The 17,547-nt window shown below is 45.0% G+C and overlaps 1 protein-coding gene across 2 annotated transcripts in view; it reads left to right on the top strand.

Annotated features, from left to right (window-relative positions):
• Positions 1-17,547, top strand: part of LOC138296435 (desmin-like) — a 49,174-nt gene that overhangs the window by 13,613 nt on the left and 18,014 nt on the right. For both annotated transcript variants that reach the window (XM_069235551.1, XM_069235552.1), the window contains exons 4-10: positions 4,517-4,636; positions 7,278-7,373; positions 7,476-7,610; positions 7,909-8,019; positions 11,673-11,783; positions 14,118-14,242; positions 14,374-14,532. In XM_069235551.1, coding sequence (XP_069091652.1) covers positions 4,517-4,636; positions 7,278-7,373; positions 7,476-7,610; positions 7,909-8,019; positions 11,673-11,783; positions 14,118-14,242; positions 14,374-14,532 — 857 coding nt within the window. The remainder of the gene's footprint in view (positions 1-4,516; positions 4,637-7,277; positions 7,374-7,475; positions 7,611-7,908; positions 8,020-11,672; positions 11,784-14,117; positions 14,243-14,373; positions 14,533-17,547) is intronic.

A 17,547-nucleotide genomic window follows, 5' to 3' on the forward strand; every position in this document is an offset into this window, starting at 1 on the left:
GCGTCCACTTCAGCTTCAAGAAGACCACCGTGCATCACCACACTCAGCAACCACCAAGAAGACACTGGAACCGTATCACCACGGAACAGATCGCAGCAACCCTCTCCCAGAACCAACCCACCGGCACCACCGACCCAAACGAAGCCGCCAACAACCTCACCAACTGGCTCTCCGACTGTGCAAACCTCCTGGCCCCCCTGAAGACTCAAGCCAGCACCAACAACCACAAGAAAAACGCATGGTTCACCCCCTACCTCAAAGACTCCAAGAAAGAATGCCGCACCCGAGAGAAGACGTGGCGCCTCAACCAGACCGAAGAGAACCTCTCAGCTCTCAAGGACGCCACCCGCCAACATCACCAACACCTCCGCGCCGCACGAAAAACCGCCTACCGGAATAGACTGGACAACAACGCCCACAACAGCAAGGAACTTTTTGGCATCATCAAAGAGCTCTCCAACCCGGACGCAGAAAACAACTCCATCCCTCCATCACAGGACCTCTGCGACTCCCTCGCGACCTTCTTCCACCAGAAAATCACCAACATTTACAACAGCTTCCCGACCGCCGACGCGAACCCCCCCCAGAACCCGCCAACGAGATCACCACCATCCTCAACTGGAGCCCAACCACCACCGAGGAGACCACCCGCGCCATGAATTCGATCCACTCCGGCTCCCCATCGGATCCCTGCCCGCACCACATCTACAACAGGGCCGACGACATCATAGCACCACACCTTCGAGACGTCATCAACGCCTCCCTCACCACTGCCACCTTCCCGGAGAGCTGGAAGCACGCAGAGCTCAACGCCCTCCTGAAGAAGCCCACAGCAGACCCCACTGATCTCAAAAACTTCAGACCCATCTCTCTCCTGCCGTTCCCCGCCAAAGTGATTGAGAAAATTGTCAACTCGCAACTCACCATCGCCCTGGAAACCCACGACTCCCTCGACCCCACACAGTTCGGTTTCAGAGCCAACCACAGCACCGAAACCGCCCTCATCGCAGCCACGGACGACATCAGAGCCCTGACCGACAAGGGTGAGACCGTGGCCCTCATACTACTGGACCTCTCTGCAGCCTTCGACACGGTCTGCCACCGCACCCTGATACGACGCCTCAGCAACGCCGGCATCAGAGGCAAGGCCCTCGAATGGATCATCTCCTTCCTCTCCGGCAGGACCCAGAGAGTCCGCCTCCCCCCCTTCAGATCGACAGCCACGGAAATCATCTGCGGCGTACCCCAAGGATCTTCCCTCAGCCCCACTCTCTTCAACGTCTACATGACCCCCCTGGCAAACATCGCACGCAACCACGGACTCAACCTAATATCATACGCCGACGACACCCAGCTCATCCTTTCCCTCACTAACAATCCCACCGCAGCCCGAACCAAACTTCACGAAGGAATGAAGGAAGTGGAGAACTGGATGACAGACAGCCGTCTGAAACTGAACGCAGACAAGACGGAAGTCCTCATCCTCGGCCCCACTCCCACCGCATGGGACGACTCCTGGTGGCCCCCCGCCCTAGGCAGCACTCCCCAACCCACCGACCACGCACGCAACCTCGGCTTCATCTTGGACTCATCACTCTCCATGACCAGGCAGGTGAACGCGGTGACCTCTGCATGCTTCAATACCCTCCGCATGCTCCGCAAGATCTTCCGCTGGATCCCCACCGACACCAGGAAGACCGTCACCCACGCCCTCGTAGCCAGTCGCCTGGACTACGGAAACACCCTGTACGCCGGCATCACCAACAAACTGATGAGAAAACTCCAACGAATCCAGAACGCCGCCGCGAGACTCATCCTGGACATCCCTCGCCACCACCACATCTCCGGACACCTGAGAAAACTCCACTGGCTCCCCATCAACAAGAGGATTACCTTCCGACTCCTGACCCACGCACACAAAGCCCTCCACAACCTCGGACCCAAACTGATCAACAGCCGCGTCTCCTTCTACACCCCCCCGCGCACTCTACATTCCGCCGGTCAGGCCCTGGCAGCTGTACCCCGCATCTGCAAAGCCACCGCCGGAGGAAGATCCTTCTCCTTCTTGGCAGCGAAGACCTGGAACTCGCTGCCCAGCCACCTTCGCGCCATACCTGACCACCTCTCCTTCAGAAGGCAGCTCAAGACCTGGCTCTTCGAGCACTGACCCCCCCCCCCCAGCGCCTTGAGACCCTTTATGGGTGAGTAGCGCGCTTTATAAATGCGAATGATTGACTGTTCACTAAACCCCAAATCCTCCCCTTTATACTTACTCATATATATATATATAGAGCTGACTGGGAGCTTTTTTGAAATTCACAAAGAAATTCCATTAGTATTTCTTGGAAGCTGTGACTGTTACAGCTTCCCAGGAATAATACTATTGAGTGATATTTACACATCTGGAAATGCCATTAGTGCCATGTGTCAACACAACACTGAATTTGCCTTAATATAAAATTGTTTGTACCTCCATGGGAAATAATGTTGTTAGATGGTGAAACCAGTTCCGTCATAACCGTGCTGTATAAAACAGGATACACAGTGATAACGACGTGAAAAATAGGTTTAAGTATTGATTTGAGCTAGGGCAGAGTTCTCACAAAGCTAAAGAATTCAGTGCCTAGGAAGTAAAAGCATACATCTTCGAGGCATCCTGAGCTTACCCCTTAGTAGCATTGGACAATCAGCATGCTTACCTCAGAGAAAATGCATATGTAGTATTCAGGAGAACCACAGGAATGCTAAAGTCAAGAAATAAAACATGCAACTTAAAAAAGAATAAAATGTAATTCCTAAAACAACATAAAAATAACAGAAGTCCTCTAGGTAGATCAGGAGGTGTTTATTTTTAAAGAAATTGTAAGCAGTGCCCATAGAAAACAATGATGGGCAGGGGAGTTGGTTAATAGTAATTGTTAATACTATTGGGTGAGGGTACCATAACAAGCTGGCCGTGATGGAGTGGGCAGTTGGCCTCAGATTAACACTATTACCTTCTGACTTAGGATCTCATTTATATCTCATTGGTTGGGCTATCGTTTCACGAGGGCAATGGAGTAAATACCTCAGTCGCCCCGGTAGAGGCCCCTGCCACTAAATTTATAAATGACCCCCCCAGCTGTTGGTCATTTATTACGCATTGGCAGGAACTGCTGTCACTGCGGTTCCTGTCAGTGCAATCTGCTGTTTGGTGCATGGCTGATGCAACCTTGCAGGAAGCAGTATTCTTTTTTTAATTTTCTAAAAGAAAAAGGATTTTCTTTTTGAAAATAAAAAAAATAATGGTTCCCCACCATAGGAGTCATTTCCCAGGGTGGGTGGGGGTTAGGAGGCATTTTTTGTTTTTTACTGTCCCGCACTGCCAGGGTTTGCCTGGCAGTGATGGAATGGAGAACAATTGCTCCATGTCTGTCCATTCTCATTAGACAGGAGGACATGTAGCCATTTTCTGATGGCCCTTACTCCACTGGAGAGGTTTGGCTATGGCAGTGACGGGGTAGTCACCGCTGTAGCCAACCCGACGGTCTGCCCTGCTTTTAAATTGGGCGGATAGACCTTTATGTTGGCGGGAGGTATACTCTGCCACTGTAATGTGAGTGTGGGTGCTCCTTGGCCCGCTGTGCACCTGGAAGTACTGTATTTAATATTATAGTGGAGTTTATGGAAGGACCATTGCTCCATCAAAAACACTAAAGTTAAAAAAACGCCTTCTCCTTGGTTCTCAGACAACTTTTATTTTTAGTTATCTATAAAATCAAATATGTTTTGACCAACAAACTAATACAGAAATGGTTTACATTTGCAAGATTTTCCGATTTTTTGTGAATAATATTTTAGACAGTAACCCAAAGCTACATAGGCAAAAAGACCTCTTGATCGTATAATGTTAATACATTATTTTTATTTAGAGTTGATTTGTAGGTAAAACCTGAAGCTCTCCACATCTCTTTTGTGTGAAATGGAATCGGTTGTGCCTTAAGTTAAACACCTTTGTTTCTATTGGTTGGCTTCTTTGGAAAGATGAAATGTTGAACTGTCTCAAACTATGGGATCTCGTATACTTTGCAGTAGGTTACAGCTCCCCCTAAGCCAATGGCATAACATAAAATGATGCCCCCCTGCAGAATGTGAAGAAGGGGCCCCATATCCTCACAGATATTGATTGGCCTTGGGTGAATGGGGCACCTCTGAAGGGTTGCCCCCGCCCTGTATCACAAAGACTGCTGGGTCCTGCATTACACCCCTGCATGCTATGCCATCATGAATGTGGGCATCCTGTTCCCCCCGACATGTTATGCTGTTTGGAGGAAATTCACCAGTTTGACGCACTGCTTGTTTTATGCTATTCTTTTGTTTGTAATTCTTTTAAATGTCCTGCAAAGACGTGTTAGCAGTCTTATTGTGTATGTACTTCCTGTGTCTGCCTGCAGCTGTTTTTTGTTTCTGGAGCAGAGGCACACCATAATAAAACAAAACAATGTAATAACTGCACTTGACTCCTATTCTTTCCTAGGACATGTCCTTGGCGGCAAAAACTGGAGTGGCAGATCAGCTGGAATCAATAAAGAAGCGGTTTGAAGACGCGGTGGAGGAGCGGAAGAAGGCTGAGAAAGACATTGACGCTTTCCGCCCTGTACGAGTCCTGTTATTTTTGCTTCACATTAAATGGTTGTAGCTATAGCCTTTCTCCCACAAGCCCTCGGAATAATATATATGAAACTTTCCATAGGACTTGGGCCTTGTAAAGTAAACTACTGGAGAGACACAAGCTCTCGTTACCTGCTGCTTTCATGTAGGTTTGGTAGTGAGCACAGCCCTTCTCTTATTTCACCAAACATTCCCTAATAACTCTAGACTGTATGCAATATTAGATCATGCTGCCTGTCTTCCAGATGAAAAGTCCATCAAAAAACATGAACATGAACCAATAGTCAGGTAAACTTAATAATTGATAATATGGTACATAGATCTGGAGACTCACACAATCTAAAAGATACATTTAAGAACAATTTACAAGTTTGACTTTGGGTTAGACCTCAAATAGCATTTACTGTGATGTGCCCTGCACGGGTTTGCGCACTTTATAAACGTAAAACTTAAATTTCATCTATTATAGTGGAAAATCATGACATGTGTATTAATGTTTTCTTACCCAACCACAGTTTTATGTATAATCTGATTATCAGCCTAGCTGTAGCTTGTTGATTCTCCTAATTTTCATACTCCACACACTTGCACAACATTTCTCCCCAAACTGACAATAGTGCCTAATGAGTTGCAAGTTAGATCTAAAAAAGGATATGCTATTTTGTCACAAGTTAACTTCAAGATTGCTGGCCTCACGATTTTGAAACTAGATTTCTCAGAAATATATTTTGTTCCAACATTAGTACGGTTCTTCTACTTTTGTTTGCAGCAGTAACCACATAGTCTGTCATTTGAATAATTTAAATGCTTAGATGTTTTTATCTTACCTGCATGTAGGGTGCTATTGTTGATAAAGCATGGTTTGCAGGTAGCCATATATAATTCAAACACTATCAAGCTAAACAAATACCAGTATGGATTTATCCAACAAAAAGTGTTTCTCTGCAGTGGTGTAACAGAACGTACGACCTTGAGTCCTTTATCCCAAATAACTATAGATTCTTGGGGGACCATTCACACTATAAATTACTTTCTTAAGGGCATTCTGTATCACAGATACATGTGGGTTAGTCCACATTCTCTAATGCCATTTATTGAAAAGAAAATATAATGCGACCAAAGGATTGCATTGCAAGGAAACTTGATACAGGGAATAGAAACCTCAAATCCACATCTTGTTCGTGTTCATGTCTTGAAAGCCATCTTTATGAGACATGTACTGTTAGCGCAATGACCCTGGGAAGCATCTGTTCTTATAAAGCGCGTTTCTTATCCTCGTTCATCGTTATTTTTAAATGCAGCAGCTTTTTCTTTCGATTTTTTTGGTGAATTCCTGTGCTGATTTCTGGGTAGAGTTTTCTTATGAATCCTACCTATGACTTTGTTATTTAGAGCTTGTCTCATTGACTGAAAGTCTTTTGATAGGTTCTGTTTGAGGGGCCTCTCATGCAACAGCTTTTAGTTGAGGAAACTCGCCCATGGGAATAGATTTTCGAGCTTTCAGTTGCTTGTAATTTCTTAAGAAATGGAGTAGCTATTGAAAGACTAGTGATTGAAATAGATGAGTAGCTGAGTAGCCCTTGCACAATGAAAGTAGATATTTTTCCTTCTATCATCTTTTAATTAACTACTAACATTGTACTTTATAACAAATCGATATGGTGATCACAAGGCAGCCACTGCCTTGGAAGTTAAGCATGATTTCCCAATTGGCTGTCTCCTTCATGGTGAGTTTTTGCACGAATCTTCTTGGAACACATATACTTACAAATCTCTCAGTTAAATTAGCTTCATTTAAGCCCCATATTGCAGTCAAGGGCATTAACCCCCTCCCCCCCCCCTCCCCCCCCCTCCCCCCCCCCTCCCCCCCATAGATCCAAATGTTGGGAAAAGAAAGGCAGTCTGACTATATACATCATTTCAAGCGGTCAAAACCCTTGCCTCATAATGCCTCACAGGAATCTATGTTTATAATTGTTTTAAAGTTTTGGCCAGTGCTGGGTTACAAGACAACACATCATCATATCCAATATGTTAAGTTTTACATACTCAGAATCATCGGTGGGTGATTACAAGATTTAGTGCCCATTTGTTTTAAAGGGGCTGTCTGCCGCGTTATCCCAGCAGTACAGACTCCGTGAGTGTTTTCTTTTTTACTTCCTCATGTGCGGAAAGGAGACACTAACCCCTTTATTTGCTGCCTAATACCACGGTGCCATGTTCACGCGTCCAGGCCAGTTTCAGACCCGAAGAAGGAGCTCCCTGATAACATATGGGTTAAATTTGGCTGAGCTGCACTATTGGAGAGAGGTTGATTTTGTTTAGGCCTACACAGCAGTGTTAAAGAGGGAATCTAGATTTCTTATTGTGAAGGGTGGGCAGGCAGCGATGCACAATTTTCTAAAGTATTTAATTAGATTTGCTCTTTCTGGTTCATGGACTTATTTTATAGTTGTGCTTGGTGCATCCAAGTTCATCCGCTGTACCAGCTCTGCTGGCCTTGCTGAAGGCCTTTCATTACAGTACAGGACGATTAGTTATAACAGTGGCGCACAAGCACGTTTGTGATTCTGCTGCCAGGACAGTTCTGCATGTGCGCTGACCCAGCTTTTGTTTTCTTCCTGCAGGACGTGGACGCCGCCACAGCTGGACGCATCACCCTGGAGAAGCAGCTGGAGAGCTTGGAAGCAGAAATTGTGTTTCTGCAAAGAGTTCACACTGAGGTACGAAAGTGCTCCTCAAAATGAAGAATGCGGCGTCTGTGTCCACGGGTCCGATGCAGACTCCAGATTATGTTCAGCACGTGCCCTTTCTGTACCATGCAGGAGATCGAGGACTTGATGCAGCAGATATACAGCGCCACCACCAGCGTGGACATCGCTTTCTCCATCCCAGACCTGGCTGCCTCTCTGAGGGACATTCAGTCGGAGTACGAAGGGATTGCCGCCAAGAACCTGCAGGTGAAGTCGGAGCTCGTGCCCTGCGTGGGCCAGAGTGACATGTCACATCGTGTCCAGAGCAACGAGGCGCAGCCTCCCCTTGACGCGCACATATTGCTCTGTAAACATCTGATGTCCCCCCTCCCCGCGGTCCCCCCTCATTAGATTTCACTACTTAACCCAGCATTGGAATAATTCCGCCCGGGTGATTGATGGTTTTGGGGGAAGCTTTGCTGCTTGTCTTGTTAATATGACAGTACACATTTTCCGCTTGCGGTTCCCTGGCTTACTCTCCTGCGCGTGTTTGTTTCCCCTCCAGGAGGTAGACGAGTGGTACAAAACCAAATTTGTGGACTTCAATCAAGCTTCCACGAAACACGCGGAGAACGTGAGACGTTTCAGGGAAGAAATGGGAGACTGCAAAAGAAGTGTAAGCTGATTTGAAAAGGCCTTCCAGCTTAGGCTGTGTCACTTCCAATAGGACACTTGCCGGGGATGTCGCTAGGCCGTAGAACATGCCCGCCTGCCTGAGCTCCTGTCTTGTGGAAGTGACGTTCTTTACTCTATGGGGTTGTTGGGGGAGGGGGAAGACGCAATTTTCGCCGAGCATTATACAACAATAAAACACAGGGTTCGCGGGTCTGGAAAATTTATTTCAGGAGGCCACGGCACGAAAGGACTGTCACCAACTTTACCTCATTTCCTGTCTTGTTCTCAAGCTAGGCATCCATTTCAGGCACATTGGAGTCGATTGCTTACATTTCAAGGATATTTTGTTATATTTCATGTATTTATATCAATTTCAATAAGATCTACATTCAGAAACACAACCAGGCAGACTGTTAGCAGCAGTAAACGCATAAATGCAGGAGCCCAAAGTGTTTCACAGGAGCCACTGCCAGGCACAGCTGCCAGACTTCGCTCCACCTCCCGCATCTTTCTTTTATCACCTACACCCTCTGCTTCTTTATCTCAGTCCCGAAGGTTGTTTTTCATTTATGCTTTCACCATTGACACTGTTGTCCGACTGCCCCCCCCCCTTCTCTCTTTTCCGCCTGTTTCTCTTTCGTTGAGGGACAAAGTCTGATGTTGAAAAATATTTCAACCCCTAAAAGTGAGATGCTAGTGTTCGCCACCTACAACCACCGGCATAAATTAAACATTAGGTGCCCGTTCAGGCAGATCCAATTCTCCCCAGAGGGACTTGGGTTACGTGTTTGGACAAGTTCAGCATAGCACACATCTGTCTCATGGATGGGGCCTGATCTGTCACCTATCTTCACTTTCTTAACCAGGATTTGGTGCTGTCCTTGTGACTGGAAATGCAGCATAAAAAGTGCTTTTCTAGTTCCGACCGTCTTGTCGTCATTCCACGTGTATCTACAATGCTTCAGGGTCTGGGGGATTCTTGCTTCAGCAAAGAATTAGTTCGCTTCAGCATGAAACAGGCGCTGACAAAGTCAACAGGCTGGCTTAGATTGTCAGCCTTTTAGATTTGTCAGTGCTTATTTTGTCATGGTTTTTGTAAAACCCTTTTGTTCAGGGAGCTGCTGGGCCACCTGCAATTTTAATCAAAAAATTGTGTAAAGGCAAAAATATTTTCTGTTCTGAAAAAGCATACATTTCATAGTAATCCCTGATAAGGAAGGCACTACTTTATGTACAGATCTTCCCCTTGCGAAAGTACGGAACACTATCACTTCCAAGTAAATTTAGCCAGTGGCTGGAATGGGCTGCCCAATTGCCCTATGCTGTGTGCTTCGGTGGGTGTAAGAAATGTGAGGATAGAAAAAAGAACGAGGTCGATTTTTTGTACAAAATATAAAACAGGTAAACATTATACAAGTTTATCAAACTGGGGAGAGAGGAAGCTTTGCTGCTTCAAAGATCTGGTTGATTTAGGGAATGCCTTTGGAGAAAGGATTTCAGGGTAGACATGTGCCACTGCTGCAAAGACTGCTGGAAGATGAGAATCAGTGGTGTGAACCCTGGCAGGTAGCTCACTCTGGCATCATTCTTGGGTCATTGACCCTATCACCGTTCAGGTGGATGATGGTTACAGCTATATCATCATTGGTGGCCATAGGAAGCTTGATACATGATTTGAGCTTGAGATTCTCCTGCGAGGCTGAGGGGGGGCCTCATAACGTAGCAAAGACTATGTACTGGTGCACATCTCTCACTTAGGGCACCACATTGATAAAGCCTCCTTGAATTGAACTGTGACTGTGCCGTGTGGCTGTTGATCCCACCTGAATAAATTAAGTGCACATGTGCACAGTTGTTTGTTTGGGCCCTCTGATCCAATTTCAGGTTCGGGCATCCAGGGACCATGGACATCTAAGAACATCCTAGCCTCTTAATTTATGTTGTATTTTCTTTGATAACAACATGTGTATTCAGTTCATTAGCTAGGAAGAGGCTAGAGAATGCTGTTTTTAGGTCGAGAGCGCAAGTGCTTTGACCTGTTGCAAGTATTGTGGGTGTTTAACCAGGCCCACTCCACTCCCCTAATTTTCACTCATTTGTGGGCTTGCTTTTCAAAAATCCTTTGTTATCATTGGTAAATGCTTTATGTTTGCTCCTCCCTGGAAAAGCTTTCTTACCACCTTGCAGACTGCCCCTGTTACATGGATATTTGCACGATTGCCGATACGTTTGACTGCAAGTGAACTTATTTTTTCTTTTGTCGCTCTCCTTTGCGCTCATGGCAGCAATGGCGCTTTGAATCGGCTTGCTTATGTCAACTGTTTTACTTTTCATTTTCAATTTATGTGGCAAGAAAAGTCAGATTAGGAATTTACAACGCCAATAGCTCTAACTCGAGCAAACACAAGACCCATTAGATTGCCAATGCTTGTTTATTGAGCATCTCCTTATTAACGGTCTGAATTAGAGGTTGGAGGATGAGTACTCTGCCACAAATGTGACCGACATCCCGTCCACATTATTACAAGTCTAATATGTCCTAATGGACTTGTAATAAGTCAGAGTTGACATCCATGAAGTTTGTGACACAGTAACTGTCCACCAAATTCTGAATCATAGCCTGCGTGTAGTATTTAGTTTTGTGAATACTTTGCTACATTAAAGTAACCTTGTTAAGGAGTTCAGTACAAGAGGTAAATTACTCCACTCGTCACAGTAGGAGCCCAATAGTCTCTGATGTGGTGTGACCCCCCGAACCGGATCTGACAAACTCCCTTTTACTACATTCAAAAATTAAAGCACTGGAAATATTATGTATGGTTATTATTTCCCGTGGAGTAGAAGCACAACCTGAGACTTGTCACATGACCGAGTCATAAAGCTGAAATTAAGAAGTGTTCTAACCACATTAACTATATTGCGCACTTACACAAAGACCACGAACTGCACTATCTGTCAGCACTTCACCTGCAGGTGTATTTTAGCAGGTAACACAACCTACCTCACTTGATCCCGGAGCGATTTATCCCTGCACCACTTTGACTATTCAAACGGCCAATGGTTAATTAGCCTTGCTTTTCAATCAATCAATCAATCACGTGTTAAGTGCGCTACTCACTTGTGGTTGGATGTGTTGTCCACTGTCTGTCAAGTGTGCTGCTGGTTAGTTCCAGACGGTTTAGTGGTTGGGTGAGAGGAGGAGGTTATAAGCTTATGCCAGTGTTCTCTAGTAAAGGTTCTGGAGGAAATGAGCCATAGCTGATTTCTAGGATGTTCACAAGATGAATATTTATAACAACTCGAGAAGAACGAAAGGCTCTGCCAGGGCTCGAACTCGTGACTTTCAAGTAACCCAGAGAGCTCTGCAATTGATGCTTATCGGACCGACCTTAGTTTATTGCAGTGCCTCTCTCTTAAAAACAACCTTATTATATTAGTCTGTGAAAGGTGTCGCAATTATTCAAAGCCAGGCAATAGCTCTTTACTTTATGTCATATTAGTTTATGTTATATGAATTTTTGTAGCTCACGTTCTACCACAATTACGGCCACACAGCACTAGCGTGGTTTTGTACCACCTGCTTTAGTTTGGATGATTCCCTCACGGACCTGAGCCTAGTTTTATTTATTTATGTTTTTTGTGTGTTTATTTCAGATTAAGTGTAAAGAGCTGGAACTGGAAGCCCTTAAAAATAAAAATGCAGCTTTGGAAGCCCAAATTAAAGATGCTCAGGAAAAGAACAATGTTGAAATTGAAGAACTACAGGTAAAATTTCAATCAATTACATTGCAATATTCTGCATACCTGATTGTTCACTTGAAGAACACAGATGTAGGCTTATAAAGTAACTGTGTTCCATCGCTAGTGGAGTGTTCACCCTTATTATTTGTGTGTATTCCCATGGGTACGACCTCCACCCATTCCACTTCCCTCTAACACCTAGTAGGCATTATAATGATGACAAGAAAAAAGTACAAGTGCCATTCAAAAGCACATCTACATTTACCTCCTATTTTGTTGTGCATTGTGTGTGGGGAGGTCCTCTACAGCCCTCCGCATAGAAGAGAAAACCTCAAGTTTCTAGCACCCCTTTGCCATGAAGGCCCAGACTTTGTGTGAAGTGCAAGGCAGAAGTGTCCTAGCAGGCGAGTGAAAGTCTGTATTGCATGATTTCTTGCCATCCCCAACATCAAGGAACTATTCCCTCCTCTCAGCTTTTGTACCCGGCAATCCTTTTTGTAAGACACCACCCACCCCCAGTATGTACAATTCGTCAACAATTTACTATTTCGATTTTTAACCAAAGTAAAGGTGATAGTGGCCAATGCGTAGCATGTTGCCTTAATCGCACCACAAGTTTGCATTGGTCAATAGTAAAAGGGATATGTTATCCTTATGAGTCAGGAGATCCCAAAAAGCACTATATTTAGAGCGGCTATTGTTAAACATATATTAAACAATATTAGAGGGAGCTCTCAACACCTGCTTTTGTCAGCTGTATGTCCGATGACACTGGCCACTGCATTACTAAACATTATTGATTAGCTGAGATTAACAATGAACAAAAATGTGAATACATGTTTTGATAGCTAACGTGCTTGATGTAAAGACCCCAGGTAAAATAGGATGAGTGGTTTGTTCAGAGTAGTTAATAGTTTTACAAAATGGTTTTAAGCGGTATACAACTTTACAGAAACAGCTAAAATCACCATAACCTAAATTAATATGAAAATGCTAACTGAAACCACCTCCCTTGATATCTTGTGAGCGATTTATTCCCGACCCAGGCGACGTAAATAGCCAGTTAACTCCCTTGCTGATGATTCTGTTGTATACTGTCCTTCACAGAAGGTTCAGTGATTGAGTGAGAGGAGGAGATAATTTCGTTCATCTCAGTGTTCTCTTGTACTGGTCCTGGGGGGCGCGAGTCTTGGCTAATCTCTGGGATGGCCACATGAGATGGATATAGATGCAGTGGATATAAATGATAATAATTTATATAGTTCTTGGTTTTCCTGAAATCAGACATGATTGTGACCCTCGAGGACCAATCTTAAACCTCTTCTGGTGCACGCTAATTCTTAGGTCAATCTCAGTCTAACAGAGCGGAGACACAGGCAGTAGAGGCGGCACGGCATAATAACAATTGCTGTTATGAATCTATGTATTTATGTATTTGGCATTGCTATAGCAAGAACCTAGCCAAAAGGTAGCAAAGTATTTTACTTGGTCAAAGAAAAATGGAAAGTTCATGAGTAATAGAAGAGGAAGCTGGGTTGTGGATGGTTAAAGTAGTGTTCTTTAAAGGGTTGAGTCTTCAACTGTTTCCCAAATTGGAGCAGCGTTGGGACTGTCTTGATAAATACAGGGATGTTGTTCCAGATCCTGACTGCATATTTGGAAACAGCATTTTCTTTTGTTTTTTCTTCCTCACACTTCTTAATCTGCAGTCAGATGGTGTCCTGGCTGCGGGCGTGCCCGAGAGACACCTATGATGGTGAGCTTGTCTACAAGATAAGCAAACAATGCTCTTCATGATGTATTTCTGTATATCATGCAGCTTGTTTTGAAAGTAGTGTGGGCTAGCAAGGAAAACGCCAATAGAGTTTAGTTAAGAAGGGGGTGATGTGATCATACTTCTTCAGGGCCTGGATGAGACGTGCTGCAGCATGTAAGAGGGCCCTAAGGGGAGTCAGTGTGGAGTTTGGGAAACCATGAAGTAGGACATTGCCACCATCCAGATGCAAGAGGAAAAGGGCTCCAACAGCAGTTTTAAAGTTACTTTCTGGAAGACATGATTTAACTTTCTGTGGAAGAGAGAGTTGGTACCAGGCCATCTTTGTTTTTTTGGCAATATGTTCCTTGAGGTTGGTGTTCAGGGTGAATCAATTTTGCTTGCCATTCAATGAGAACTGGGTGTTCAAGCTGTCAAGGTTCATGATATATTATGTCCCAACGTAAAGGTGAACCTGGGGAGTCTCTCTAATGAAGTCTGGCTACAATCTAGGTAAGGTGAACAACTGATGCGCCTTCTGCTATGGAGCAGTTTAGGTGACACAGTATGTAGCAAATATATTTAAAAATGTTTTGTATTTTTAGGATAAAATTAAGAAACTCCAGGAGGACTTGAAAACAATGAAAGAGAAAATTGCCCTTCATCTACGTGAATACCAAAGTCTGCTTAATGTGAAAATGGCATTGGATGTTGAGATCGCCACCTACAGGTGATAGTAGTTGTGAGCCAGTCATCATGTTCAACTTGCAAGCTATGCTCGGCTGACTTCAGCTTTTTGGTTATTTTTTCACATATTTTCCACATGGAAAGGTGGGCGCTAATTTAACTCTTTGTTTGCAGGAAGCTGATTGAAGGCGAAGACAGTCGTCTCTCCACCTCCGTTAGTGCACATCACCTTTTGAGCAGAATGACAGGATGTCATGGAGAGGCCAGCACCATTCAGAGTATCTCCAAAGAGCAAGCTCTGGAGGTAACTGAAAGAAAAACTCTCCTCATCAGGTAAGAATGTATTTTTCTGTCTTCTTCTCTTTCTAACTCCCTACCTATTTGCTGATTAGATCAGGCTTACCTCACCCCCCAGTTCTGCTCCCACCTTCCTATCCAGTGTCCACACGTCTAAAGTTGGATCATTCTATTCACAATGCTTTTCCCTCTTTCCCTCTCCCATGATCCTTTCTTGAAAACCTGGTCTTATTACTAACTCCCAGTGTTTTGTTGTTGCCAAGCTCTGAGTTTGTTGTGCGTTGATGAGGTTTGACTCATGATATCTGTTTAAGAACTATATAAATAAATAAACATCCACTAGATCCTTCATCCTACTTCCTACACAGCTGGAGTAATTTACTCTATCCCCCTGGTGGAGGTGCAGGTGGGCAAATTTAAAACTGTCCGCCGGCCGAGCAGACATTTTTAGCATTGGTAGGAACTACCATCAACATGAAGGAGCTGTATGGCAGACTTACAAAGCTTGTTCTATTTTCAAAAAGAAAATCCCAATGAAGCGTTACATTTTTGTTTAAAAAAAAAACAAAACACAATGCCCCCCTTGGCATGGATGTTTCATTGAGCACTCTGCTATGCCCCTTACCGCCAGGCTTTTCCTAGCCGTGATTGGCATTGAAAAAGGGCCCATGTCCGCCCATTTTAATTAGGTGGGCAGACATATAGCCAAATGTCTGATGGTCCCTACTCCGTTGGGCCATTGGAGGAGATTGAGCACGGCAGAGACAAAGTATTCTCAGCCATTGCCAAACTATGGACCACCCACATTTAAATAGTCTTGTTGGGGAGGGAATTCTGTTGCCATTGTGACGGAGTTCCCTCTCTGCCAAGATTTTTTTTTAAATAAATCTGTTTATTAATTTTAGATAGCGTAACAAACTGAGAGATATTTAACATAAAATTACAATAGAGCTGCACTTGCAATACCCAAGTAATAAAAACGGCACAAGTATGCAGTGGAAAGATCACCCCATAGAAGAAAGAGATTCAGAGTAAGACATCCATTCACCCTAAACCTTGTGGTGTTTTTCTGGGCAGCCCCTGGATTTATAAACATGTTGTTCGGCCATAGCAGCAAGGTCCATCTGCCTTGTCCATGTGAGGGAGGGTGGAGCATGATGAGATGGCCAATGCTGAGCAACGTCTCTTTTCTCAATAATTAAACCCACTACAACATGCAGCCGGGTCCTGCGGCTCCTCTCTTCCCCCATGTGTCCAGCAGGGCCAAAAGAATCAGTTTCGGGTCCAGTGTAACTGATCTATGTATGACGTGAGAAGTAGTAGTGCAAATGCATGACCAGTATGTTTGGATACTAGGGCAGTCCCAGACCATAATGAAAAAGGGACCCCTCAGGTGCCGGCACTGCCAACACTGTGGTGATACATTGCCATGATGCCATGCAGGCAAGATAGGCTATAGTAGACGTGGTGAAGGTACTTCAGTTGGATGAGGTGGAGCCTTATCAATATCGCAAGGGCTCTGGGGCCCATTTTTCCCTCAACCCAGTCATCATCATCTAAGGGACCCAGGTCTCCTTCCCAACGTTCCCTGAGGGTAATAAGATGGTCTGGGATATTGTTTACCAGTGAGCGATAAAAGCAGAATACACCCTTCTCGATCAGGTGTGAGTTCGACAGGAGCGCCTGCACTGACTTGAATTGGGGCAGGGGCTTTAAAGGGTCTAGGGAAGCCTCAATAGCACGTTGCAACTGCAGAAAGCAGAATAATTGTGACTTATGCATTGTGAAGGTGGGAATGAGATGTTGAAACATGCACCTGTCCATGCCCTGCCATACGTCCCCCAGTGTTGAGATGCCAGTAGTGTCCCACACCCTGAAGCTCTCAGTGAGAGAGCCAGGACCCAGCCCAAAGTGGCATCATTGCCGTCTGCACCCATTGCCATCTAATTCACCTCAGAGATTGGTGCCAGGCAAGCAGAGTCGAGCAAGTGGCCGGGGGAAGGGCCATGGGAATAGTGCAGCCATGGAGTAAATTGAGGGTGCCTTGGTGTTCCAATTCTACAAGTTCTGCTGCAACGGCGGGGTCCTGGTGGTCAGAAAAGAACCACTCGGTGATGGGGAGAAAGTGACCGGCCCAATATTATAAGTGATGCTTGGAAAAACGCAATCCACCCTGGTATGGGTGTAGCACACACTTGCAGAAAGAGATACATGGCAAGCCCCCAGCTCAAATAAAGCATCTCACTTGAGATTGTAGTGTATGGAAGAAAGAGGGGGGGTGGAGTAAGGATTATTCTGTAGGGTGTTGAGGAATCTCAGTAACAAGATCATTTTGAATAATGCGCTTCTACCGGCCACATTAAGGGGAAGGGTGGTTCAGTGGGCCATATCCCTTCTGGCTGCAGTGAAGAGAGGCGTGATATTAAGGTTCCAAACCTGCTGTTGAAAGACAGTAGCTTGTATCCCCAGGTAGCAGAAGGGATGCTGTAGACCCCTGGAATGGGGTTATGACCAGCATGTTATTTTGGAGGCCCTGGAGGGTGGATTTGGACCGCCTTACCGTGATGCAAAAAGCATTGGCATAAAACTTTAGCATGTTTAAAAGATTGGAGATTGAGATCCCAGGGATACTCAAGTAGACAAGAAAGTCATCAGCATAGAGCAGGACCTGGTCTTCATGGCTGTCAGGCCACTGGAAGCTGCATAATTACCAGATCCACTCCACTAATGGTTCGATGGTGAGGGCAAATAAAAGGGATGAGAGAGGGCAGCCCTGTTGAATTCCCTTTTCATCTGGAATGATTTGGAGGTCACCTCATTAACCCGGACTCTCTCCAAGGGTCCTGAGAAGAGCATTTGTACCGAGTGGCAAAAGTAGGGACCAAAGGTCATATGTTTTAGCAAGCAAAACAGGAATTTCCATTGAACCAAGTCAAAAGTTTTCTCAAAGTCAATCGAGACAAAGGCCTGACGGTCCGTCATGCCCTGAGAGAGGGCAATGGCATTTTGTAACCCTCGAAAGCAGTGACGAGTGCTGCAGCCCAGCAAAAA

This window comes from Pleurodeles waltl, chromosome 5 (genome assembly GCF_031143425.1).
Source record: "Pleurodeles waltl isolate 20211129_DDA chromosome 5, aPleWal1.hap1.20221129, whole genome shotgun sequence".
Taxonomy (NCBI): Eukaryota; Metazoa; Chordata; class Amphibia; order Caudata; family Salamandridae; genus Pleurodeles; species Pleurodeles waltl.